Source organism: Penicillium psychrofluorescens (genome assembly GCF_964197705.1).
Source record: "Penicillium psychrofluorescens genome assembly, chromosome: 3".
In the NCBI taxonomy this organism is placed as follows: domain Eukaryota; kingdom Fungi; phylum Ascomycota; class Eurotiomycetes; order Eurotiales; family Aspergillaceae; genus Penicillium; species Penicillium psychrofluorescens.
The window spans coordinates 2,223,789-2,249,449 of NC_133441.1; the positions used below are offsets into that span (position 1 = coordinate 2,223,789).

The window sequence follows — 25,661 nt, forward strand, 5'->3', positions numbered from 1 at the left end:
GTTATTCGTTATTATGGCCACAGGATTCCAGTTCTCGAACTTGAATCCTACCTTGCAGATATACCCTCTGTGGCAGAAGCCTACGTACTGTCTGTTCCGGACCCATACACCTGTGCACGAGTCGCTGTACTGGTTCGATTTGATCCAAATACCCACAGCGCCAAGAATGAGTTCAATCTCGGCTACATAAGGGCCCATCTTTCAGATAAATTAGCCTCTTACAAGCTTCCAACCCTCATGAGGACTCTTCAAAAGGGAGAAACTATTCATAGAACTGAAATCGGGAAGATAATTCGCAAGAAAATAAGTGAGAAGTTTTTCCCACTGTCGGAAACTTTTACCTTGCCACCAGAGATCGAAGTATGGGACGACGACAATATCAAGAACAACAACATCAAAACGCCAAGGTGACAAACATGATTCTCTGTCTACAGAAACCAGATCTGAAAGGCGTCAAGAGAAAGCACGGAGAAGTGAGGAATTTGGTAGCGAAGAACTATCTCGAAAATTTACTTGTTTCTTTTTCTTTCGGTTACAGTTACTTTCACGCTTTGGCCATTGATTGCTCAGTATTCCGGACGAAAGATGACTTAGCATGCAAATTGCAGCCATTTTACAAACCGTGATTATCGGGAAACGCATCCGGGAAGAATAGATTGCGTGGCTGTATACCTTTTCTGTGAAAGTCAGCAAGGTGTCGCCACTATTGTTGAAAAGCACTCTGCTTTAGGCAATTAAATGGCATGATCAACTGTTGGTACACAACTAGCGGGTGAAAAACGTCTTCATTTGGTGCAGGGCTTAAATTATCACATTTCTTAACTACAATCTCCGGACCCGCGAAACGCTATCCTAGCGAGGGCCTCCGATCTTCAAAACCAAATCAAATGGGAAGCTTTGTCATTGTTTATGGATCGGCGGTGGTGGACACGTGCTTGGGTTCTCCAAGAAAGTGTCTTGGGCCGGCGGTTGGAATTTGCCTGTGGTAAGAAGTGTGCCCAGGGCGAGGATATCTTGGGCGGCTTCGGCGCTACCGAAACTTTCCGGGACAAACTATACAGCATCCTTTCGGACAACCACAATATCGATCTGGATGTCCACAGCGGTAACGTGATTGATAGCATGAGACGCATGAGAGAGGCTCGATTGAAAGGGACCGTGTACAGCATGCAAACATGTCATATCCGTTCCATCAGTGCTCTAGCAACGGATCCTCGAGATTATGTTTACGCAAAGCTTGGCTTGGCATCAGACGGCCATTTCGTGCAACCAGACTATACAAAAGAGGTCCAAGAAACCTACAGAGACTTCGTTATGGGACATATCGAGGCAACTCATTCTCTGGACATAATTTACTTTGATGCGCGTCCTAGGCAGACGCCAATGCTGCCAAGCTGGGTTCCAGACTGGAATGCATCGTATGGCGCAAATCATCTGATCCAAGAGACTACTACAGTTTCAATATCGGCCGGAGTATCGCAACTGCGCCGAAAGCTGCTCGAGGATACGCCCCAAGACAGTGTTGCCAACTTCGATATTCAGAGCAACAATTCGAGCCGATTGATTGTTAGCTGTTGTTTTTTTGACCCTGTCGACAGCGTGGGCGCTGCAGGAGAAGTAGGTTGGGAAGGGGTTGAAGCAGTGCGTCCGATGGCACAGTCTGGGTCGTCTCACGCTGCATACGGAGATGAAAGTGCTACTTTCGATGCCCTCTGGCGCACCTTAGTGGCAAACAAAGGGTTTGGAGTACGGGAGGTTGCACTGATAACGGGCAGCATTCTTGCAGCTATCACAGAAAGCAACGAGATTTCGCAAGCTAGAAGCGGTCATCGCTTCAAGAACTACTACGAGAACGTCAAAAACTTCAAAGTAGCCAGCAAGACCGTTGATGAGTGGATGTCTTGGGCAAGAAAATACCTACCCTCTCCGCCATTTACAGTTACTGAGCAAATCGAGGCGGAAACCTCGTTTGTGGAAGTCTGCTACTTCCGTCGTCTTCTGACAACATCGCGCGGTTACATTGGGATAGCTCCCTGCGAAATGGAGCCTGGGGACCAGGTCTGTATCGTGAAGGGAAGCACCCTTTCTCTTATCTTGAGACGAGTTGCGAGAGGTGGTGCAGAGAACTCTGACCATAATGATTATTCATCAAGCGATTGGTCCCTTGTTGGGGCGGCATATGTCCATGGCATCATGGATAGTGAAGTCGAGAGGAGAGACTTCGTGGCTGTAGGCATAGTCTGAGATTGTTGGACGTTACATCGTATTATGATTCAGCGTCGTTGAATGCTTTAAGACCTCAAAAGTCAAAGAAAGTGTTAAAATAATCAACTTATTCACTAGGTAATTTATTAATCATCTAAATAGCTGCCGCATCCTGACGCTTACTCACCTAAATCTTTCCAATATGGCCACTACGCCCGGAGTTGGATAGATCACATTAAGCGTATTTTTCCGCTATTCTGCCCCTATAAATCCAGACATGAAAGTTAGCCAGAATACCATCGTTTTCATCGTTGTCAGAGCTGATTACCTGTTAGAATAACCAGTTAGACACAAATTCCGCATTTCAACAAAAAGCTACACAGAGCGTGAGAGGGTTGGTGTCAAGAAGTAAACAAATGGATGTGATCGACCAAGGATACGCGCCCCTACTCTTGTTCAGATCACAGCACACAACTTTCCCGTCATTAGTATTGGCACATATCCCACATCCGATGTATTTACTATACGCGTCCACGCTTTTTTCTCACGCCCGGATTGGCCGCGGCCCCGCCGGGCCGCCCCGCCCCTGGCGCCAACCCCCGTCGGAACGGACACATGCCGCCCCTCCCAACCACTTAGGGCTCCTTGTTGCCTAGGGTCTTTGATTCCGAGACCGTCACGATTTCCGCGTCCTTCGATGTTTATTATGAGGAATGAAACGTCTACAAGCCAGATAGCTCGAGATACCCAATCTCGCAGCGTACTAACGCTGTTCGTAAACTGAGTGATCTTTGCGAGACGAGTCATTTTGTCGAATCTAGGCTAACAACTAGAATATGGGGACCTGTGAACCTGATGCCGAAATTGGCCGGTTCTAAGACCAGAAACGGCCGCCTTTCCACTCGTAGCACCTACATAATTATGCATGCCTCTGGGTTTTAGATTTTTTGCTTTATTGCAGGGCCGCGGAGCCGCACCCAACCGCAGTGGTGCGGTCCCCAAAAAGGTAGGACAGCCCAGCGGTCTGGCGCGGTATTGGTCTTTTAAGCCCCGTACAGAGGCCTAGCGCCTTGACGCTCATCTGCCGTTCCACTTGTTGGCCTGCCCACTTTGCCAAACCCGAACGGAGATCGGCTCCACGTTCTAGAAGGCTTATGACTGGGCCTCTTAAGAGGCATACTTTTACTCCTACTTCCAAATGTTGAGAGGCGGAAGAAAACCATCCACTTGACCAATATTCTCAGCCGCAATGACCTTTCAGCTTTACATTCCCGAGAACCTTGAGTTCCGCGACTATATCGCCATTGTCCAGACAGCGCGCACTTTCGCCGATGGCTACGATAGGAAGGTATGACGGTGTCAACCGAGGCGTTCCGACGCATGGTAGGGCTGCAAGTTCTAACAAATCGTAGGATGCAGTGCGTCTACGCGCCGTACTGGGCCCCCAAATCGACGTCGACTACCGAGTTGTCTCAGACGCGATCCCGAACAAGACTTATACCCGGGAGGAATTCATCGCCGGATTTCTGTCACCCGAGCGACTGGGCAATGAAAAACTGCTCACGCAGCACCTGCTGGGTCAAGGTTATTTCAAGTCTGTCTCGGCAAGCGAGATTGTGGTCGAGTGGCAGCAGATTGCCGGTCATGGGAGATGGATCGACGGCTCTCCCCCTTCGAAAAAGCAAGTGGATAGGACCTGTGATGGAAAGTCTTATATGGAACAGAGATATACTAAGATCGATGGATATTGGAAAATTGCGGGGTTGAAGCCTTCGCTTTTGTATGGGGTTGGAGAGCTTGAGGATCTTGTTGCTGAGCAGTGAGACCGGAGGCAAGATTACAGATACAGACAGTTCGATGGCCAATTAAGACGGGGAAAAGCAGTTACTATGCATGTGTTTGCGAGTCCTGATTCTATCATGCTTTTGCCAATTGGTCTATTTATCAGGAGCCCTGCTGAGTTTATGGATTACAATTGCACGTATCGCGGAACGAAGCAATGGGTAGATAGACAAGCGACATGTACATTGTAGGCCGGCAGCAGGTTTACTGTCACCGATATTACGAAGAGTTTAATCAAAGTATCATCATCATTGAAGAGAGGAGACATAAAATCATAACCATAACCATAACCATATAGACGGAAACCCTCCGAGCAGTAGTGCAGCAGTGCAGTAGCAGTCAACAAAGCATGAAACGCATTAAAAATAAAAGCATCATCCCAGGTCATGAAGTCCGTCCCATATACCAGACACCCAGAGGAAAAAAAAAAAAAAAAAAGACAAACGCCATGATCCATCCACCCATCCCATATTTCCAGTCAACGCCATAGCCATATCCCGTTCATGCAATCAATCAATCCTTTCCGAGATACAGAGTACTCCAGACCCGATGACCGTCATTATAAAGACTGACGCGGTCCTCATCAGACTGCGACGCGGCCTTCCTGCGCGTGCACGCCCACACTGGACATATCCGGGCGAGAGGAGCCGTGGCCGTCGAAACGGGAGAGCATCGAGGCCATCATCTCCCGGTACGAGTTCATCTGCGACAGCTTGAAACGCTGGGTCTTGCCGCTGGCCGTGCGCGGGATTTCCTCCACGAAGAGCACCCCGCCGTCCAGGGCCTTGTAGCTCGCCAGTCGCTTGCGCGCAAACGTGTACACTTCATCGGCTGTCAGGCGCGCTACCTTGGGATCGCGCGAGCGCACAACAAACGCGCGCGGCACTTCGCCGCTGCCGTCTTTGAGGTTGACACCTGTTACGGCGGCGTCGCTGATGCCCGGGTGCTGCAGTAGCACGGCTTCCACCTCGGCTGGGGCAACTTGCCATCTGTGCGCCACGGTCAGTAATTGAAGGTAGAGGATTGGGGAGGGGGATTGTTGGACTTACCCGCGCACTTTGATGAGTTCCTTGGTCCGTCCCACAATGAAATACTGGCCGTTCTTGACGTATGCCACGTCGCCCGTGCGAAACCACCCTTTCTGGTCCTTTGCGTCTCGACGGCCCTTGTAGCCCAGGAGCAGGCCCGCACCGCGGACCCACAACTCGCCGGCGCGTTCATCCTCACGCACGACATTACCCTCGTGATCGACCAGACGGACCTGATATCCAGGCAGCCGAGTGCCGATGCTGCCCGCATTGCTGCGCTGACCATAGCGATGCTGGAAGGTGACGCCCACCTCCGTCATGCCCCAGAGCTGACAGGCCGACGCGTGGGCATGCAGGTGGCTGCGGAAGTGCTGGACGGACTGGGCGTCGATGGGGGCGCCAGCGATGCCCACATAGCGCAACGAGCCGAGATAGTCGGCCACGGGCATGGAGGACTGGTTGACAGAGTGGATGATGGCGGGCACCAGGTAGGTCTCGGAGATACGGTACTGGCGCACAGTCGCGAGGAACTGGTTCATCTCGAAACGCGGCAGGACGAAGAGCGGGTGGCCGTATCGCACGGGGAACAGGTGGGTCCACAGGGCGCCGAAGAGATGGAACATGGGCAGGGACATGAGACGACTGACCGGGTAGGGCACGTCGTACTGGATGGAGCGGTGGTGGGACACGATCGCATGGTGCGAGAGGACGGCGGCCTTGGGGAGACCACCCGTGCCGCTGGTCGAAAACATGGCTGCCGGCGTGGACTGGACCGTGCCGGGATCATTGAAGACGGGCCAGTCGCCCTCCCCGTAGCAGATCAGGTGGGCGAAGTTGAAGTGCCGTGCGTCCTCGCCGGTCATGCCGATGTGGTTCCCGGCTGGGTATCCCAGCTCGTACGACAGGAAGAGCTGCGCGCAATAGTCGACCGCGCGTTCGTCCACCAGGCACACCTGGCCGGGATGGATGCCGCGAGCGGTAGCCACCTCGTTCACCATGGGCAGCGCATCGCGCGTGGTGAGGATCAGCTTGGGGTCGGCGAGGCCGACGATGTGGTCCAGTTCCTGAGGCTGGCTACGTGGGTTGGAGCCCATATAGATACCACCGGCGCCGATAATGCCGAAGAATAGCGCGGGGTACAAGATCTATAGATCTCGGTTAATATTCCGAGCGGGTTTTTGATTGGTCTGCAATACTGACGCTGTTCCCCAGATGCAGCAGCACACAATCCCCCGGCTGCACATTGTGGGCCTTGAAGCCCGCAATCAGCGTCCGGACCAGTTGGCGGAACTGGAGGGCTGTAAAAGACCGAGAGGGATCCTCGGCATCAATGAACAATGGCTGACTCTGGTTGTAGGGCTTGGGGCCAGAGAAGGCAAAGGTTAAAAGGTCCGTGTAGACATCCGGACGGAGCAGAGGGTCCGAACTGCCACCCATTGAGTCCCAGTGGACCATGGTGAAGGAGTCGAGAGAGAAGGGAGTAGGTCGAGTATTGTGGGTAGGGAAGGTAGGGTAGGGTTGGGTAGGGCAGAGAGTCGAGTGTCTCACGGCAGGGATCGGATGGACGGACACGACCCCTGCCGGATACTTATATATTGAGAGGACCAAATGATTTGAGATAACTATAACGACGTTTCAGCCAACCTGGTGCTGTTGCGCTGATTTGGAATCCCACACAGCTTAGGTAAGTGAGTGGTCCCGACAGGCCGGACCCGGACCCACTTGCATTTACAAATAACAGGATCGACGACGTGCAGGCGGCAGGGATGACCAACTATACCCGAGTCGGCAGAGTATAGCTTCGAGTATAGCTGCGTCCTACGGAGCGAGATTGGTGATATCACTATGAACCATCACCGGAACCACAGTCCTCCGGGCTAAGGTACATGCAACCTGGCTCCAACATACAATCCCTTGGTCCGTGGGCCCTCACCGGCCGCGACGGGCCCAGACGATCAGATGGTAGACTCAATAGTGCGTAGCCCATCACGGTGATAATGGTCCACGTCCATGATGAGATTGGAGATCGTCCAGCTCGTGTGTCTCATGAACGTGTTCATCGTGTGTCTCACGAACATGTTCGCCGATCCGCAGGTGAATCATCCACCAAAGAATTGGCCCTAGCGCTGGGCGCTAGGGCCAATTCTACCCGCTCCTCAGATCCGACCGAAATACAACCAGACGGGCCAACCGTCCCAGCATCCATGGTCCGGCTGGTGCGCAAGCAGATCCGATCGAGCCTGACAAGTGGGGAGTGGGCCCGCGTTCCTCCCGATCCGCCCCTTTCGTGCGATGGAACCAGATCTCGGGGAGCTCGGATTGCCGTGGATCCTGCCAGAATTCTAGATCACAAAAATGTACATCGGTGAATGTGAACTCCTGTCTTCGGGCTCCACGGTGATGACACTGCAAGTCATTCGAGTCAATAAATCAGGGTTTATTGCTTCGATCTCGTGGCGTCGTCCAGCCACATCTCGCGGCCGATTGGGTGCGGCGGTGAAGAAACGTTGCGATCGCCGCATTATTGGAGCCTCAATCGTTCTTCATCGACAACGCTATCGATCGATCCCCCGCTCTCGTTTTCTTCCCCCGCTGGTGTGATGAGATTCATCATCATTCCTCGGTGGGAACCTCGACGGGCTCGTGCTCGTCACCGGGGACCGCCCAAGCCTGTCTCGAGACTGCGCCCGTGGTGGATCGTAGCCCGGGTCGGGATCGTGAAGGTTGAGTTTGTTGATCGCGAGGTTACATGCCAGCCCGTCTCTATACCCACGAACCACTCCACAGCTCCTTTCCGGCCGATCCCGTCTGCGGTTGAATTGTGTCCACTGTGATCTGACTTTGTAGCGGGCTCCATCGGCTGGTGATCCCGTCCGTTGGAGAGCGGGCGCTGGTCCAGGCACTGTGGGATTATTGGCTTTGTCGTAACCTCAGTCGTTGTCGTCGTGGGCCTGGACTCGATGTGATAGTGTCATAGGTCCCATATGAAGGGAGGGAAAAAAAAAAAAAAAAAAAAAAAAAAGGACGTGATAGTGGTGATAATGGTGACAATAATTTGGAAGATCGGGTTGCGTGGAGAGGTTGCAATATCGGGGAGGAGTGAGTTCGAGTGGTGAGTTCAGATGTGATGGTGACGATGCTGATGCTGAGGCGAGAAAGAGGAGGAAGGAGGAGGATGGGAGAAGGAGGGCCCCCCAAGACCTGTTTCCTGGTCGAGATATCAACGCCCATCCATCCATCCATGTCCCTGCCTCTTCTCCGACCAGTGCTTCCCTCTCTTTTTTTTTCTCTCTCGCAGTCGCCTTCCAAATAGTCTGCTTCCTCCATCATGTCGGTCTCGGTCAAGACGATTGACATCGCCATGCCTCCAGAGGCGAAGTTCAACTCGCCCAGCCCGAGTGAGGTGACGCTCACCGATGGCAGCGATATCACCAAGCTCGAGAAGTATCGCTCCGAAGAGCTGGGATCGGTTGATCTCGAGTCTCCCTCGGACGAGAAACGGCTGGACCTCGAAGCTCAGACCGTCAAACCAAAACGGTTGGCGGCATTCAGATACACGGCCCTCAACCTCTATCGACGGCTTTTCACGCTGGTCGTCCTTGCCAATATTGCCGTCTTCGTGGCCGTCATGACGGCAGACCGCAAGCTTCTGGCCTTGGTCAATGCCACCGCCGGTAACCTGCTTGCCTGTGGCCTCGCTCGGCAGCCGCTGGTAGTCAACACCATCTTCTGGGTCGTCTGCTCCATGCCGAGATCATCGCCGATGTTCCTCCGCCGCATGGCAGCCAAGGTCTACCACTATGGCGGCGTGCACAGCGGCTGCGGCATCGCCGCCCTCGTCTGGTACATGGGCTTCATCGGCGTGATGTCGCACGAGTACTGGCAGGCCGAGACGGTCAGCAGCAGCAGCGGTATGTCAGCCGCACCGGTGGTGCTCGCGTACATGATCCTGGCCCTGCTGTTGGTGATCATCGTGGTGGCGCATCCCACGTTTCGAATGAAACGGCACGACTATTTCGAACTCACCCACCGTTTCTGCGGGTGGCTTGTGGTCGCCATGTTCGTTGCGCTGCTGCTGGTCTTTGCACGCGAGACCAGCCGAGCCCAGGGCCAGCCACTGGGCCGGTTCTTGATCGAGCTTCCGGCCTTTTGGTTCCTGGTCATCGTCGTGGCCGCCATCATCCACCCATGGCTGCTGCTCCGCAAGGTCCCCGTTCGCGCAGAGGTTCTCTCCACGCATGCCGTGCGCTTGCACTTGGACCACACCACCACGTCCTTCGGGAAGGGCATCCAGCTCGCCAAGCACCCGCTGCGCGACTGGCACGGGTTCGCGACCTTTCCGGACGCAGACAGTGAGCAACCCAGCTTTTCCGCGCTGGTCTCCAAGGCCGGCGACTGGACTCACGACTGCATCCAACAGCCGCCGCAGCACCTGTGGAAGCGCGGCGTGCTGATCTATGGTGTTGCGTACGCCATGCGTGTCTTCCGGCGCGTCGTCGTCGTCACTACGGGATCCGGCATTGGACCATGCCTATCGTTCCTCGGCGACGAGCACCGGCCCGCGCTGCGCGTGGTGTGGCAAACCCGGGCACCGCTCAACACCTATGGCCCGAGGGTGTTGGATCTCGTGCGCCGGATGGATTCGGACCCCATTATAGTGGACACCGACAAGACCGGGCGAGTCGATATGCTCCCCATGGTGCAGCGGCTGGTCCGCGAGTTTGACGCCGAAGCGGTGTGCGTGATCAGTAACCCCGTGCTGACGCGCCGGCTGGTCTACGGCCTGGAGGCGAGAGGAACTCCCGCCTTTGGTCCGATTTTCGATTCTTGATTTTGTCTGCGCGGCGTTCGGACCCTGTCTTGTCTGACAGGTGTGTTTTTTTTTAGGGGGGGCGAGACGAAGGAAGTCAAAGGAAACTCAAATCTCTTATTATAGCACCAATTCGATGAGATGGTTTGAAAGAGAGCAAAGTAGTTTAGTGCAAAGTAGGGGGCGGGGGATGTGGTCCGCTACATAAGACCCCGGGTGATTTGGAATCATGACTGCTGCAGGGGAAATCAACTCCACCGAATAAGTGGCCTTGCCCGCGGTGTGCATTCCGAGTCATGTCGGTGCAAACTCAGTGTCAAGTCGGCGAGCCCTGCAAACGAGAAATGGACGATCTATAATTCCAAATTGTGGGGATCTCCCCGTCGACTCGGCGTGTTAGGGCTTGGATGACATGATCTGACCACGGCGCCAGTCCGCTTTTGGGGCGAGAGCTTCGGGGATTGTCAAACGGGTGGGTCTGACAGTTGGCTGCCTTCTGGGAGTCAGGCATTCAGGCAGCATTCCCGCTCCGCGGAGTACTAACCCGAACGAGCAACAAGATCCGCGGACTCTCTCTGCAGAAATATCAATCCTGCGCGCCACCAGGACTATAAGACCGCTAAAGACCCTGACTCCTCGACCTCATCCCAATTCCAATTCAATTCAATTCAATTCAATTCAATTCCACATTACTCAAAAACACGAAAGCAATGTCCGAAAAGCCCAAGGCAAGCCTCTCCCTTCCCACCCATGACAAAAACAACCACCGCTAACCCGCCCGGACCAGGCCATCATAATCGGCGGAGGCCCAGCGGGCCTCGCAATGGCACTACGCCTACGCCAAAAGAACAACATAACCAGCGTGATCTATGAGCTGCGCTCAGAACCCACCACCCTCGGCGGCGCAATCGGCATCCAATCCAACGGCCTGCGCCTACTACACCGGCTTGGCGTGTACGACGACCTCGCCGCGCGCGGGTATGACAGTGACGAAATCATCATTCGCTCCATGCAGGGCTCTATCCTCGGCACGCCCAATCCATTCGGGTGGGCGCGCGAACAGACCGGGTTTGGCTTTATGCGGATCAAGCGCACCGATCTGGTGGAGGTGCTTGTCGCCGCGGTGCGCAAGGCCGGGATTCCGATTCACTGGGGGAAGAGCCTTGCCTCGATCACGGAGAAGGATGAGAGTGTGACGGCGACCTTTGACGACGGGACGGTGGACACCGCGGATTTCTTGTTCGGGTGTGATGGCATCCATTCCGCGGTGCGGAGTCTGTACGTCGATCCCGAGCAGGTGCCCGAGTACTCGGGCTTTGCGGGCCTGTTCTCCGTCGTGCCGAACAAGAGCGATGTCGCCGGGATGAACGCCACGCTCACGCAGGAGGGGATGTTCGCCGCGATGCCGTGCCGGCCGGATCGGAACGAGCTGTTCTGGGTCTTTGTCAAGGAGGTTGCGCTGCCCAAGTCCACTGCTGTTGGCGACGAGCGGAATGGGTGGGAAGTGCACGGCAAGGTCGAGGTGGAAGGATTCAAGGAGTCGATGCTGCAGGTGTTGAAAGACGCGCGGGGCGACTGGGGCGATCGAATCCGGGAGATCGTGCGCTCGACGTCCGTGGTGAAGTTCCTGCCCATCTACCGGCTTCCGCTGGGCAAGTCGTGGGCCAGGGGACGGGTGCAGTTGATTGGCGACTCGGCGCATGCGATGCAGCCGCATGCCGGGCAGGGGACGTCGATGGCGCTGGAGGATGTGTTTCTGCTGGCGAGACTGCTGGAGGATTCGGGGAGACCCGTGGACGAGGCGTATGCGCGCTTTGAGCAGATTCGGCGCCCGCGCGTGGATAAGATCTATGCGTTGGCGGCGCGCAATGCGGAGGAGAGGAAGAAGGCGAGTCCTTGGGGGCTGTGGTGTAAGGAGATGGCGCTTTGGATGTTTATGTTGGTGTCTTGGGCTGTTGGGCTGGATCGGAGGGGGATGGGGCAGAAGCATATGGCTTATGATATTGATGAGGAGGTGCTGTGATGGATGGGGGTGGGTTATGGCGTTGTTTTCTCGTCTCAAAGCGTGTACAATATATAGATCTCGTCTCTTGAACATACCATTTTACTCTGTATAGAAGTGAATCATTGGCACAAGCATTGATATACAATGGCAAAGTACCAATGGGATGAGTATGACCTTATCTCTACAGGTCAGATATACATCTACGTAGATTGATAGAAATGGTGGGGGAGTGATCGATTAATTAAGTATCAATAATATCAAGTAGCAAGAAAGGAAACCCCCAGCCCGAAGAAAAGAAAACGATTCCAAACAGAAACAAAATATCCCCAGACAAAAAGAACAGAAAAGGCATGGGTATAATGCGAAGGTTGCGAGAAAGCGGAACTAAATGAGATCCAAGCCAAGTCATCTGTCAGATGAGAACCGACGTTCTTTCTGTCGTAGGTATCATGAGACACAAAAGGGGAACAAAAGAGAAACTGTCGTAATGTTGAATGGGGAAAAGTAGAAGAGAAAAAAATATGTTTTCGAAAGAGATCATGGAGTCGTAACGTCATGGAAAGGAAAAGAGATTATGCCGTGGTACCCGCGTTGATGGATGGTGCGCGAGAGGGTACGGCAGAGGGTATAGGAGATGGGTCGGGAGAGTTGCCAGTGATGAAATCTTCGGCAGTGAAACCAGGGAAACGGCGGACAGGCCCGCTGCCAGTACCGGATGAGTTGGAGGAATGGGTGGAGTCGCTGTCGAGACGCATCGACTCCATACGCTCCAGCTCGACGTAGTCGGGGAGAGGCAGTGGGGAGCCGTGGTAGTCCTCCATAGTGCTGGCGCCGTCGCCGCCAAGCTTAAAGTAGCCCGGCGGGCTGGCGGGAACATCCTCATAGACCGGGGGCATCTCCTCGTCCCAGCTGATGCCGAGGCCGCTGCGCTCGGTGACGTGCAAGCTGAACTGCATGCGCAGCACACGAGCCGCGCCGGTGGGGGTGATGAGACGGGTGTTGCGGTTCGGGCAGAACTCCTCGGCGACAATGAGCTCGATGACGAGGTTGTGCTTCACCTCGAGTCCGCCGGGGGCGTCCATGTCACACACGGGGTTGGTAGTCGGGTTGATGCTGGCGTCGAACTGCAGGCCGATCTCGCCGCCGGCGGTGTCAAAGTCGGTCTTCCACCCCGGTCTTCTCTTCGTTGTGGCCGATGATGCGAGTCTCCTGGTGCAGCACCCCCTTGCCCTCGCCGCCGATCTTGTGGGCGTGCTTCTGGCAGGCGGTCGACACGATCTTCTGGTGCTCTTCGATGCGCCACATCATCTTGCGCAGGCGCCAGCGGGTTTGGGTTTCATCGTTCTTGTCCACCACGCCGCTCAGGGTCATCTCAACGGGGAATTTGCCGATGGGGTGGACGACGGAGGGGAGCACAACGCGGCCGGTGAGGTTGGTGGGTGGGAAGATGCGGATCGACGACTTGTCGTTGCCGGGGATGAGCGCCCGGCGGACGTTCACCGGGAGTCGGAGTGAGAATTCCTCGCCGGCGATGCTCTTGGCCGACGCCTCGAGGAAGTACTCGATCTGGCCCAGCGATCCACTGCAGGAGGCCGGGAGGTGGCCCGGGAACAGGTAGCTGAAGGGGAAGTCGTGGGTGCCGGTCTTGAGCAGCAGAGCCTCGGTCAGGAAGTTCCAGCGGGACAGCTCGTCGACGCGGGTGAGGCAGTTGGGGCAGTTGTTGGAGACGGGTTTCTTGGTGCTGGTCTTGCAGACGAGGCGCATATCAAACTGGGCGAGCTTGATCTCCTTGGCCACCTCGGTGACATTCACCCGCAGACGGCCGGAGAACAACGCGCCGGTGGAATTGGCTGGCGATCCGTAGCAGGTGAGAGGCGGTGATTCCACGAGGGCTTCCAGCTTGGCGGATGGGAGGACCAGGTTTTCCTTGCTGGAACGTTCCTTGGAGCGTGCCGCGCGGCCCATGCTGCGGCGCTTCTCCTTGTCCTTGCTGAGGTTGCGGTGCGGGTGGATCAGCGAGTCCATGTTGAAGGACAGGCGACGCTCCGGGGACCTGGCGCGCTCAGAGGACTTTTTGGGACCGGCATGGTGGCCGGGGATCTCGTTGACCGAGGCCGTCGAGGAGGAATTGGAGTGGATGGGCGTCGAGTGGAGGGAGACCGAACCCCGAACGAAGTTGGGGATGAGACGGCCGGGCATGTCAAGTATGGGAATGTTAGGAAGCCGTTCGGTGGTGGCAGATGTGGGATAGGTGGGTGACAGGAGAGGAACCAAACATATTTGGCAGACGAGACAAGCGGGCCTCGCACTGCTTTTAATGGGTGGGTGGGAGTCATGTGCGATGAGCCTAAATGGCCGAATCCGTGGAAATGGCAAGAAAACTCTTAGCCATCGAAGGAAGTTTCCAGGAACCGCCACACGGTCTGGCCAGTGGAAAAAAATAGAACGGTCGCATTATGGTGGGGCAGCCTCCAGCGTCATGGTGGAGAAGTATTGGCCGTGACCATACGGGACAACAGGGATTACAGCAGGACTACAAGCAGGGCCAGGAGCTACCATCGGTTTGCTCTTTTTTCCCCTATAGGTAGCTATAGCTCCCATACTGACCGATCAATTCTTGCCACTAACATAGTGGTGGTGGATTCTCACTCCAGTAGCGAACTCACTCACTAACTAACTACCACCACTAGTGAACTAATACCAGATCATCGCCTGACCCTCGCCCTACCCCACATACGCCAGGGCCTGCTGACCGTGCGCCAGTGACTCACGAAGTCTCCGGTCGGCAATCGTAAACTCGGCGACCGAACAAGATCCCGAGGACAGAAGCTATACGGCCGATAACGGAGACCTCCGCTCGCGAGGACATCACTAATCGCGGCTAGGTGCACGAGATCAATTATCTAGAACTATAATCTCCTTGAACAAGTATTCGACGGGATAATCTCGATCCTGCCTCGTCATGCTGCCATCATTTGGCGCCGTCACAGCGCCGTTACCGATCGTGACCATACAGCATACAACACGAAACAGGCGCTAAAGGAAGATCCCGCTCTCGCCGCATTTCCGCTTCGGGTCAACCAAACGCGAAACTCTCGATCCACCTGACCCAGCAGAATTTTCTGCGCTGGCTAGAAGGGTAGATGATTATATTATTGCGGCATCTGGTGCCGATAGAGACTAACAATACCCCGCAATGAACAGCTCACGACATGTGTTTGCGGGGCTAGACACGAACAACCCTTTTTTTTTCTTGTTGGTATTTTGCCGAAGTACTGTACATTGCAGATTTTGGTTGCTACCACTGTGCCTACTACTGTAGCTGTCAGCCGTGATCGGTGTCCCTACCCGGGCTATGGTCTGCATCGGGCGAATCACCAGTTTTGATCCTCTCCACCCATTACCTAACACTTTCATCGTCCACCATTGACACGCCCACATGTGCTGCAGCTATCATTCAGGAACGGAGCTGGAGCTCCGAAGACACGTTTTCCATGTGCCAACTCCCATTTCCCGGCCGTGTTACCCGAGCACGCCACGGGTTGCGACTTTGCTCTGGGTGGTCAGCAAATAATGGCGAGCACACCGCAGGAACCTTCTACTGATCGGGCATGCGAGCCAATCGCGGTGGGAGGACCCCCGGGGCACGGCGATCGCAGGGTCCTGGCCTTAATTGATCGTGCGCGACGGGTCCTCAGGGAATTTTCTGTTTAGTTCAGCCCACTCCGGCGGTACCTAGGAGGACTCGGTCCGTGGACGGTTCTTTCCCGCACACGGTCCTTTCCCGTCGGCGGGTCCAGGCCCAGACGGCAGTCCCTGGTTCGTTCACGAGGGGGATGTGTGTGTGTGTGTGTGTGTGTGTGTGTGTGTGTGTGTGTGAACGGAGTCGGTCCGGCCATTGGCTTTCGGTGGACGCCGGTACTCATGATTGATTGTTGTGATGGAATCTTCAAACTTTGTCATGGACTGTAGTCATCTTAGGGGATTCACATCGACCAGCTAGACGATCATACAATGCAAATCAATTCAATTGGCCCCTTGACGTACCTATTAATATCGGTTGACGCCCAAGTATGCATCCTTCAATCGTGGAATCCTGTTCAATCCAGCCAGGCCAATGAGATGGCGATCGCAGGGATAAGCTCAGCGTTAGTGTGCCCTGCATGCACCACGCGTCAATCTGGCCAGATCTGGGGATCACGAGTAGATGATCCGACAGGGTCAGAAGTATACCAGCCATGACCCTCGCGAATATCTATCGAATTTTGATCCATCCATGAACCAATGGACTCTTCCTCTTCCACACGTACTGGTTTACCGGATTTGAACCCATCCAAAGGAATCCATGCACGTGACGCACTCCGGGGGATCGCCAGCGCCGGAAGAGGAAAAGAAACCAGTCGTCCCCCTTTTTCTTGAGCTTCCTGCCACCGTGTTCTTTTCCCCCCCCAAATCCATCCGCCTGGAATTGGTTCACTAATTCTGGTGACCAACTACCCAGCCGCCACCACCACCACTCCTTTGCCTCCCCCGTCCACCACGCCGCCGGGAGGGATGTCCGATGCGCATTCCCCACCACGACAGGTCTTGAGCTGGAGCTTGCCCTGATTGATCCACCCGACATTTCGCTTTCCACGTTGACGACATTCTTTCGATTCCTTCGCTCCTCGCGATAGTGCTGCTTGTCGGAGAAAGAAGAAAGAAAGAAAGAAAGAAAGAGGGCACAACCACCCGGCCACTACCACGTGTCGACAACCCCCATCTCCATCCACGACTCCATACACACGATGTGGTCCTCCACCTCGGGCAATTGGACCGCCCTCGGGGTGGCAATGCTCGCCGTCCTTCTCTTCTGGACTATATCCGCAACCACCTCCTTCTCCCCCTTCACCCGCGCCCTGCCCCGCCTGCGCAACAAGCGCATCTGCCTCCTGATCGCGCACCCCGACGACGAGGCCATGTTCTTCGCGCCCACCGTGCTAGCTCTCACCAAGCCGGAGCTGGGCAATCACCTCAAGATCCTGTGCTTCAGCACTGGCAACGCAGCCGGGCTCGGCGAGACGCGCAAAAAGGAGCTCCAGAAGAGCGCGATGAAGCTTGGTCTGCGTGAGGAGTCGGATGTTTTCATTGTTGATGACCCCGACCGCTTTCCGGATAGCATGCAGGCGCATTGGTCGGAGGCTGAGATTGCGTCCTTGTTGGCGTCGGCGTTTGCGCCAGACTTGTCGGGTGGGCAGAAGTCTAATGGCTCGTCTGTTACGACTGCTACTGCCGCCACCACCACCACCACCACCACCACCACATCTTCCTCCTCCAAACAGAGGAAGCAGAAACACCAACAGGCGGTTCCGCAACCGAAACAACCGCAACACTCCCAGCCCCATGACGGTCCCGCAGCAGCTACCATCGACGTACTCCTCACCTTCGATCAACACGGCATAAGCAACCACCCCAACCATCGATCCCTCTACCACGGTGCAGTCCACTTCCTGCGCGAGCTCATGAAAGACAAAGCCGGCTACACCTGTCCCGTGACGCTGTACACGCTCACCTCGACCTCAATCTTCCGCAAATACGCCGGCGTACTCGACGCCCCCGTGACCATGGCTCTAGGCGCATGGAGCAATCTCGCTTCGCGGTTCACATCCACCAAGTCCAAGTCCAAGGCCGCCTCGGATGCGGGGCCCGTCCGGCTGCTGTTTGTCAGCTCGATCGGGGAGTGGATGACCGCCCAGTCGGCTATGGTCAAAGGCCATGCTAGCCAGATGGTCTGGTTCCGATGGGGGTGGATTACTCTCGGGCGATATATGACTGTCAATGATTTGAAGCGCGAGAAGGTCTAGTTTTCTGTCTTTCTTGGGGAGGTGGTTCGGACATAATGGACATATATAATTGGAACCCAGCCCATTCCCTGGTGGATGGATGTATGTATTGATAGGACGCATATTCACACAATCAAGCTCTAAGTAGTGTTACATATATTTCATCCATGAAACGCACTCTCTCGGCCTAGCCTTCACCAGGGGTCACTGGAACCCGATCCCAGGTTGCAATCTCGTCAGTAGGCATTGGGATGCGTCCCAGGCCAACGAGTCGACCATACGACCCCCGTTTCCAGGCATTCCTCTTATGCAGAGGATGACCGCGTGGGTAGTAGACCTCTGGACGCTGCTCCGCCGCCTTCTGTTTCGCACGGCGGTCCTCGCGTTGCTCGTTGGATTCATGGATCCGCTCGAATGAGAGGATGCGTTGAAAAAGTGGAATCGAGGTGTCCAGGTGCTGGTGTTTGTTGAAGAACCGTCTCCAGACGTACCGGTCATCCAACTTCGGTGGCGTCTCACGCGCAAAGATCCTTTTCCGGTCGGTGTGCCGTCGTTGCGGGACGAAGTGGTGCGCCGTTTTGAAGGCGGACTGGTTGGTGCTGTTGCCGCAGAAGTCGATCCGCCAGTCTTCTCCAGTAATATAGAACTGCGACGGCAGAAAATCGCGCCATTCCTCCATCAACTTTGGCACCGTTTGTCGGATCCAGACATCCATGGGGATATCCATTTCAGGTGCGCCACAGCCCGTCACCTTGAAAACACAGCGCTGCAGGAGACCTTCATCTGCCCACTCTTCCAGTCGTGCGATATCGTACATGTGTAGGGCCTCGGAGAGTTGAGGAGACTCCAAGGGTGATGGACCAGGCTGACCTGCGGCCATGAGATCCAGGGCCTGATTCAAATGACGCAGCAGAGTGTCCAACGCCTGCGCACGCTTCCGCACGCTGTCCTTGTATTTGGCATACGCTCCCTGGAGCAGGGGAAAGCACGGTTCGACCTTCGCATCTCTTATGTTGAGATTGACCATGCACCGGTACATAGAGAGCGTCGGCTGGACATTGTAAGGGTCCGAGGTCATGGTCTGGAACGCACTCCGCATCGAGTCTCTCTCGATCCGCCCCCATTTGGCGGCGTCGCTGGCCATGACATATGCCCGCTCGAACACCTCGCGCCAGACTCGCTGGGAAATCGCAATGTTGTAGGAAGAAGATATGAACTCGATCACCATCATCATCAAGTCAATCCTCCGCAGCGTGCCCAGGGCATGAGCAACGGCAAACAAGAGGTTCTCCGAGGGATGCAGAGCGGATGATGAGCTGTAGTTCAGGACGGGAGGAATGGGCGGGTTATCCTCGGCATTTTCATTGACAAAAGGGGCGTTCAACGCGTTTAGGTCGATGTTCCAGAAAGTGTTCAGGACGTTCCTCACAGTGTCCAAGCGACCGACCCGTGCTGAGGCAATGAGGAGATTGATCGCCGTGCGTTCATCGACTGGGTGTCCAGCTTTTTTCATCTCCTCGAACACATGCAGCATATGTCTTTGAATGGAGTACCCTGCGGTTCGATAGCCTTGGTAGCCCCGCGCCGACGGTTGATTATACTGTCGCATCCGAAAGGTCCTTTCAGTTGGATGCAGACGGACCCGTTCTGCACCGGTGTAGCAATGATTCCAGACGTTTGCTTCCATGTAGAAACTGTAGGCCACACCATCCGGGACGATTCCCTTCGCTTTCATCGCCGCCCACAGCCTTTGAGCAAAGTCCCCGTCGCCCGTTGCCCTTGCACAGTCGAGCAGGTGCGTGTATTCGGCCAGATTTTTCCTACCCCCTGCGAGGGTTCTGTACTGCATGATCGTGGTTATCCTTTTAATGAAATTGTCGCAGATGCTTTGCATTTGTGGGACTGATTTGAGCTCGGCCGCCCACTCATGCGTTCCATGATGCAGATATCGGAAAGGCAGGATGAAGTAGGAGGGAGATAAGAGGTGGAGGACTGCGACATAGACGGGCTGGGGCAGCGCTGCGACCAGGCGTGCCGACCGCTGAGCCGTCATGGCCTGCATGACCTGATCGGGTTGGCCAATTGTGAGGATACGGTGAAAGTTGGCGGCGTATTCGGCCTCCGAGGCCGCCCATTTTGACTCGGGTGGGCTCATTGATTGCGCGACGATGTCGTCGTTGAGGTCCTGGCTCGTATGCAGCGTCTGCCAGGATACCTGTCCATACGGCGCCCGGCGCTTGGTTTTGAGATGTGGGCCATTGCTAATTGGGAATGTGGAAGAGGAGATGTCTCTTGTGCGCCCGCTGGGATGATGCGCGACCCGGTGTTTGCAACGGAGATCTCTGGCTGAAACGCGCGCTGGGGGACATCGCCAGGAAGAGGCGAGACCCTCTGCGATGGGAATCCTTCGCATGAGAGGAAAACGGGAGGAATCGAAGAAGAGGGAGAATAAATGAAAGGGGGGGTTGAGAAGAGGGAAGGAGAAAGAATGAAGAGGATGAGGGGAGGATTATTGTGACAGGCCACGCTCACTGCCTAAGTCACTAACTGCATTAATATTAGTTAGTCTCCTACAATCTCACAGACCCCTCACTTCTAGATCCTGTTATCCACTCATCCAGCGCACTTAGTGGAGCAACCCCGGTCAACCCAGTCAACAACCCAAAAAAACCCGGGGAACAAATTGATGACTCAGCCTGGGTCACGCCGCAACACGCTAATCCCCATTGGGCCACCACCCAAAGCTCCCACCGAATCTTCATTTGACCCGAATTGTTCCACCATCCTACACTCTCACCATGGCCGACACCGAGGATGCAGGTACCGCATCTGTCTCGGAGCCTCTGGACCTCGTGCGCCTGTCCCTTGATGAGACCGTTTTTGTGAAGCTGCGCGGTGACCGCGAGCTCAAGGGTCGTCTTCATGTGAGTTCGGTCGGACGTGCCATTGCGAGCTAGACAGACGGCTGACAGTGATGACTATGGCCAGGCATACGATTCCCACTGCAATCTAGTCCTAGGCGACGTCGAGGAGACCATCTACGTGGTGGAGGAGGACGAGAACGAGGAAGAGACCACCCGGGTAGGTCACCCTGTGCAGACACTGTCTCTAATATCGTGCTAAGCGTGGATGTTGTGGATACAGACGATCAAGAAGCAGGAGGAGATGCTATTTGTGCGAGGTGAGTCTGCCATGAGTGCTTGTGGTGGCATCTGGACCTACCTCGTCTTCATCAACTAACCCACTCTAGGTGATTCGGTTGTTTTAATCTCCCCCCAGGCATGACGAGGTGATGGACATAGAGGGAATGGCGTTTGTTCGGCGAGTGCGCATCACTGCGCTGAAGGAATTCATGGATCCAGAACGAGTCCACCATAACGAGTCTACCATAACTAGTCTCCATAACTAGTCCACCGGGACTAGTCCATGACTAGTCCAACACCACGGAGAGACCAATCCACATCGCGATGAATGACTCACTATAACCATGAGGCTGTGTTCTTGGCCACTATTTCTGTTCCCGTAGATCATATGAGTCGTGTCAGTTGGAGAGTGATGCGGCGGATGACTCAAATAAACTTATCGATAAAGCTGCGCTCCCCTCCCATCTCTCTTTGTCTTTCACACTCTCACCTATTCCCCTCCACCAACCAAAGTATGATCCCTCGAATATTATCGGACTGAATGCGCCCAAAAGTAAGACGCAGCAACATTACCCGACCGTATCCCACTACCATTCGACGCGTCTCAGCAGACCGACACCCACACTTGAGAGTATGCCCACTGCAGGTTTGAAACAAAGCCCGGAAGAGCGACGGAAAGGAGAACTAGTATGCGATTCCTTAATCATGTCCGGGCATACTGCTCCAGCTCACACCAGCGCAGGCTCTCAGCGAGTTCGCCGAGTACGCCGAGAAGCAGCAGGCCCAGCGCGTGGGGCAGGTACCCCGCGATAGTGGTTACTCGACTGCCACGGCGGAGGACCATGCCGAGCTGGATATCCTGGACCAGCTTGAACTGTCAGACGCGCCTCGAACCGTCAAGCTAAAGGAGCAGTTGCTCGGTACAAATGAGAACGCGGAAGAAAGCCTGCAGGTATTAGCGGGCATCCTACACAATCGCATCGACGAGGGACAAGGAGAGACCATCTTCGACCTCGGACTAGAGGATGGCGGGGACTCGATGAGCTTGCACCTGGCTCAATGGGAGACGGCGCTGCGTCGTCTGCGCGAGGCCGCCGAGACCATCCCTGCCTACTGCCGGGTCCTTCTCACTTACAATGTGGGCGGCTCGGAGGAGTCGCGGGTGCCCCATGAGCGCATCAAGGGCGCCTGGGGCAAGGTGCTGATCCGGCAGCATGCGGAAAATGTCGAGGAGATGGGCGAGATCCGGATTGCGGTGGTAGGCAACGTGGATGCCGGCAAGAGTACCATGCTCGGGGTTCTGGTGAAAGGAAACCTCGACGATGGCCGTGGCAAGGCGCGCGTCAATCTCTTTCGTCACAAACATGAGATGGAAAGCGGGCGGACCAGTTCCGTCGGCCTGGAGATCATGGGATTCGACAGTCGCGGCGAGATCGTGAGCAGCGCCCAGGGACGCAAGCTGTCCTGGGAAGATATCGGGAAGCGGTCCGCCAAGGTCATCTCCTTCTCTGATCTGGCGGGCCATGAGCGCTACCTTCGCACCACTGTCTTCGGGATGCTGAGTAGCAGCCCAAACTACTGCCTGCTGATGGTGGCCGCCAACAATGGTTTGATCGGCATGAGCCGAGAACACTTGGGCATTGCCTTGGCCTTGAACGTGCCCGTCATGGTCATTGTGACCAAGATTGACATCTGTCCGCCCCAGATTCTGCAGGAGACCCTGACCCAGTTAGCGAAGATCCTCAAGTCTCCCGGTGCGCGCAAGATCCCCATCTTCGTCAAGGATATGGAGGAGACCATCAACACCGCCACACAGTTTGTGAGCCAGCGGATATGCCCCATCTTCCAAGTATCCAACGTCACCGGTGAGAATCTGGACCTGGTGCGAACGTTCCTGAACATCCTCCCTCACCGCGGCCACTACGACACAGAGGGCCCGTTCGAGTTCATCATTAACGACACTTTCTCCGTCCCGCACGTCGGCACGGTGGTCTCGGGCGTGGCCAAGTCCGGGGTGATTCACGCCGGCGACACCGTCCAGGTCGGACCCGACTCTCTAGGCCAGTTCACAACCACGACGATCAAGTCGATTGAGCGCAAGCGAATAGCGGTCAGCGCGTGCTTTGCGGGCCAGTCCTGCTCGTTTGCCTTGAAGCGTGTCCGTCGCAAGGAAGTGCGCAAGGGCATGGTGGTGTTGAAGAAGATGGACCAGCCCCCGAAGGTGCACCGCGAATTTGTTGCAGAAGGTATGCCTTTGCGTCTGCCGCAGAATTGGATCACTACTAACCATCGCCGCAGTCTTGATTCTCTCTCACGCCACCACCATCAAACCCAAGTACCAGGCCATGCTGCACGTCGGCGCCGTCAGTCAGACCTGCTCGGTCATTGACATTGACCGCCCATTCATCCGCACCGGTGACCGTGCCACCGTCGCATTCCGCTTCATCCAACGCCCGGAGTTCCTGGCGCCGGGCGACCGAGTGCTGTTCCGGGAAGGCAAGACCAAGGGCCTCGGTATTGTCAAGAGCATCGGCTATGACCCTAAACACCCGTTGAACCCCACGAAGACTACGAAGAACGGGGAGACCGAAGAGGCCGTCGTGGGCCTAATGTGATGGAGAGTTTCATTTTATTCAAGAGCGGGAGTTTGCTATTCTTTCGGACTTGGGACTTGGATTATATGCATGTCTAGAAGAGTGGCTCGGCTGGTTCTGTTTTTACATCATGTTATGTCCCCGAATGTTAAGAAAGAGAAGCAGCAGAGGTATTTGATGTGCACAATTACAGTTCCTGTGGTATTCTCATTGGCGGATCTACCAAGTGGAGTCTGTGTCGGCAGCAATCGGGTACAACAGAGAATACAAAGGATAAGGAGCCTGAGAAGGCCGTAATAGGCTAAATCGAAGCAATCGAGGGCTACAACTGTACATTCATCTCTAGGCAGCAAGTCTGATATTCTTTTCGACATGGGCCATCTAGGCATGTCTAAAAGAGCACTAGGATGTTGTTATCTATCCATCCAGGCCGAATTGTGGTCTCCAGATGAATCCGTTCTCCTATTGAACGCCAGGATCCCAGCGGGGCCCGATTCATCTACCACGTGATGACGTCACCACCACCACGAAGCTCTGGCTTCAACCCCCACTGACGTAGGATTGTCTGGCTTTGCTATTTTAGGGGCTGAGCGGGCATTAAGAGGCGCGGCTGCCCCCTAGTACCTGGACTGACGTCTTGACTCACGACTACCCACGGATTCATCGACATCCACCTCAAACTTCACCTCATTCCAGAGCCGATACACTGTGACCACCCTGATTAGATACCCGCGAAACCCAACCCCAGCAGAGAGAAGCAGAAACGCAAAACAATGGAGACCATCAACAACGTGGTGCAAAAGGCCACGACCGCCATCTGGGGCGAGGATGACACCTCTCATCAGCTACAGTCCGTGGAGACACACGGGGACGAACCCATGTCGGGCGTCCAGGGCAAAGGCGCCGTCAACGATCCGTTCGACGCCGGAAACCGCGAAGGTGAGTTGAGTGAGCCACGTTCGCGCCATCTTGACATCAAGGTCCGCCGGAGGTTTCTGCCCGTTTATGACGAAACGCTTGCGTTGCAGGGTCAGGCCACATGGTGTTCTCTCTCTTCCATGACTGGAGGGAGAGAGACCGAGTGTATAACGGCTGATCTAATTCCCGCAATCCCCTCACAAACGCTGTCATACCCCTTTCACTATATCATCTATGACCGGACCTGACCCGATCAACTAACTCATCTTTCAACCACCTCGGCAGATCAATCCGACAACGCAAACTCAATCGACGAACCCACCCCCACGGTAGACAGCTCAGCCGCCAAGAAGACCACCACCGAGCCCAGCCCAGCGGACAATCTCGTCTCCACCACGACCGGACAACCCATGTCTAGCTCAACAGAAGCAAGCGGCGGCAACGGCGGCGGAAGCAGCAGCGCCACCGAGAAACCACCCACCGGCGGCGCCGAGCAACGCAGCGCCGAGAAACCCGATGCCCAGAAAGCTGATGCCGAGAGCAGCCACCCGCCATCGGCAATGGCTGATCCCAATCTAAAGGTCAGCGAGGAGGCCTTGAAAGGCCCGCAGGGTCCGGCGCCGCATTCGGCATCGGAGTTTGAGAAGGACGTAAATAAAGCTCCTTCTGGGAAGGCGGATGCGTCGGGTGATGCGCCGAGTGAGTATTCACGGTTCACGATTGAATATGTAAACAATGCTGATTGATGATCCCTGACAGAAGCGGGCGGCTCGTCTGAAGGCAGGGATAGTCCTCAGAAGCACGGTACCATGTCCCGGATGAAGGAGCGTCTGAATAAGGTCACCCATCTGCATCACTCCAGCAAGTGAATAAATAATCACTAAGGATTGATGCTAAATGGAGATGATTTTCGGGCTCCCCTACGGCGTCGAGCCTACTTGGAGATTTCTGGTCGACTTGAACACGTTGATCGATTCCTTGGTTGATATTTATTCCGCTTCGCCTTGTGATACTGCTTTTTTGGTGTATTAGTATCCAATTACATTCCGTGTTTCATGATCATGGTGCACTGGACTCTTTACCTCTATGCAGGTGGAGACATCTACGGTAATACGCTATACATGATAGACATATCCATCAAATTGAAGAGAATCTAGTCAATAAATAAAACTCCCCCGAAAGGCAGCCATGCTATGACAAACCCTAAAAGATCCCTGCAAAAGTCCCCACCGGGTATCATAGACTATTTTCAGCAGAAAAGGAAAAAAAAAACAAAAAAAAAACAAAAAAAAAA

At 55.0% G+C, this 25,661-nt stretch overlaps 10 protein-coding genes across 10 annotated transcripts; 7 read left to right on the top strand and 3 right to left on the bottom strand.

Moving 5' to 3' along the window:
• Positions 1-909: 909 nt before the first annotated feature.
• Positions 910-2,244, top strand: PFLUO_LOCUS4974 (uncharacterized protein; the record flags this gene model as incomplete). The annotated part of the gene is made up of 1 exon (XM_073782378.1): positions 910-2,244. The coding sequence occupies one exon, from the start codon at positions 910-912 to the stop codon at positions 2,242-2,244; it is 1,335 nt and encodes a 444-aa protein (XP_073639039.1).
• Positions 2,245-3,454: 1,210 nt separating this feature from the next.
• Positions 3,455-4,028, top strand: PFLUO_LOCUS4975 (uncharacterized protein; the record flags this gene model as incomplete). The annotated part of the gene is made up of 2 exons (XM_073782379.1): positions 3,455-3,553; positions 3,618-4,028. 2 exons carry the CDS (start codon positions 3,455-3,457, stop codon positions 4,026-4,028), a joined length of 510 nt encoding a protein of 169 aa, XP_073639040.1.
• Positions 4,029-4,630: 602 nt separating this feature from the next.
• PFLUO_LOCUS4976 (uncharacterized protein) lies at positions 4,631-6,530 on the bottom strand (the record flags this gene model as incomplete). Its single annotated transcript, XM_073782380.1, has 3 exons — positions 4,631-5,036; positions 5,097-6,220; positions 6,276-6,530. 3 exons carry the CDS (start codon positions 6,528-6,530, stop codon positions 4,631-4,633), a joined length of 1,785 nt encoding a protein of 594 aa, XP_073639041.1.
• Positions 6,531-8,403: 1,873 nt separating this feature from the next.
• PFLUO_LOCUS4977 (uncharacterized protein) lies at positions 8,404-9,906 on the top strand (the record flags this gene model as incomplete). The annotated part of the gene is made up of 1 exon (XM_073782381.1): positions 8,404-9,906. One exon carries the CDS (start codon positions 8,404-8,406, stop codon positions 9,904-9,906), a length of 1,503 nt encoding a protein of 500 aa, XP_073639042.1.
• An 802-nt stretch (positions 9,907-10,708) lies between these two features.
• PFLUO_LOCUS4978 (uncharacterized protein) lies at positions 10,709-11,908 on the top strand (the record flags this gene model as incomplete). The annotated part of the gene is made up of 1 exon (XM_073782382.1): positions 10,709-11,908. The coding sequence occupies one exon, from the start codon at positions 10,709-10,711 to the stop codon at positions 11,906-11,908; it is 1,200 nt and encodes a 399-aa protein (XP_073639043.1).
• A 554-nt stretch (positions 11,909-12,462) lies between these two features.
• Positions 12,463-14,089, bottom strand: PFLUO_LOCUS4979 (Endocytosis regulator; the record flags this gene model as incomplete). Its single annotated transcript, XM_073782383.1, has 2 exons — positions 12,463-13,053; positions 13,112-14,089. The coding sequence occupies 2 exons, from the start codon at positions 14,087-14,089 to the stop codon at positions 12,463-12,465; spliced, it is 1,569 nt and encodes a 522-aa protein (XP_073639044.1).
• Positions 14,090-16,677: 2,588 nt separating this feature from the next.
• PFLUO_LOCUS4980 (N-acetylglucosaminyl-phosphatidylinositol de-N-acetylase) lies at positions 16,678-17,733 on the top strand (the record flags this gene model as incomplete). Its single annotated transcript, XM_073782384.1, has 1 exon — positions 16,678-17,733. The coding sequence occupies one exon, from the start codon at positions 16,678-16,680 to the stop codon at positions 17,731-17,733; it is 1,056 nt and encodes a 351-aa protein (XP_073639045.1).
• Positions 17,734-17,899: 166 nt separating this feature from the next.
• On the bottom strand, positions 17,900-20,125 carry PFLUO_LOCUS4981 (uncharacterized protein; the record flags this gene model as incomplete). Its single annotated transcript, XM_073782385.1, has 1 exon — positions 17,900-20,125. One exon carries the CDS (start codon positions 20,123-20,125, stop codon positions 17,900-17,902), a length of 2,226 nt encoding a protein of 741 aa, XP_073639046.1.
• Positions 20,126-20,510: 385 nt separating this feature from the next.
• On the top strand, positions 20,511-23,470 carry PFLUO_LOCUS4982 (uncharacterized protein; the record flags this gene model as incomplete). The annotated part of the gene is made up of 5 exons (XM_073782386.1): positions 20,511-20,636; positions 20,701-20,793; positions 20,857-20,893; positions 21,593-23,101; positions 23,154-23,470. The coding sequence occupies 5 exons, from the start codon at positions 20,511-20,513 to the stop codon at positions 23,468-23,470; spliced, it is 2,082 nt and encodes a 693-aa protein (XP_073639047.1).
• A 752-nt stretch (positions 23,471-24,222) lies between these two features.
• PFLUO_LOCUS4983 (uncharacterized protein) lies at positions 24,223-25,236 on the top strand (the record flags this gene model as incomplete). Its single annotated transcript, XM_073782387.1, has 3 exons — positions 24,223-24,388; positions 24,653-25,066; positions 25,127-25,236. 3 exons carry the CDS (start codon positions 24,223-24,225, stop codon positions 25,234-25,236), a joined length of 690 nt encoding a protein of 229 aa, XP_073639048.1.
• Between the last annotated feature and the right edge of the window lie 425 nt (positions 25,237-25,661).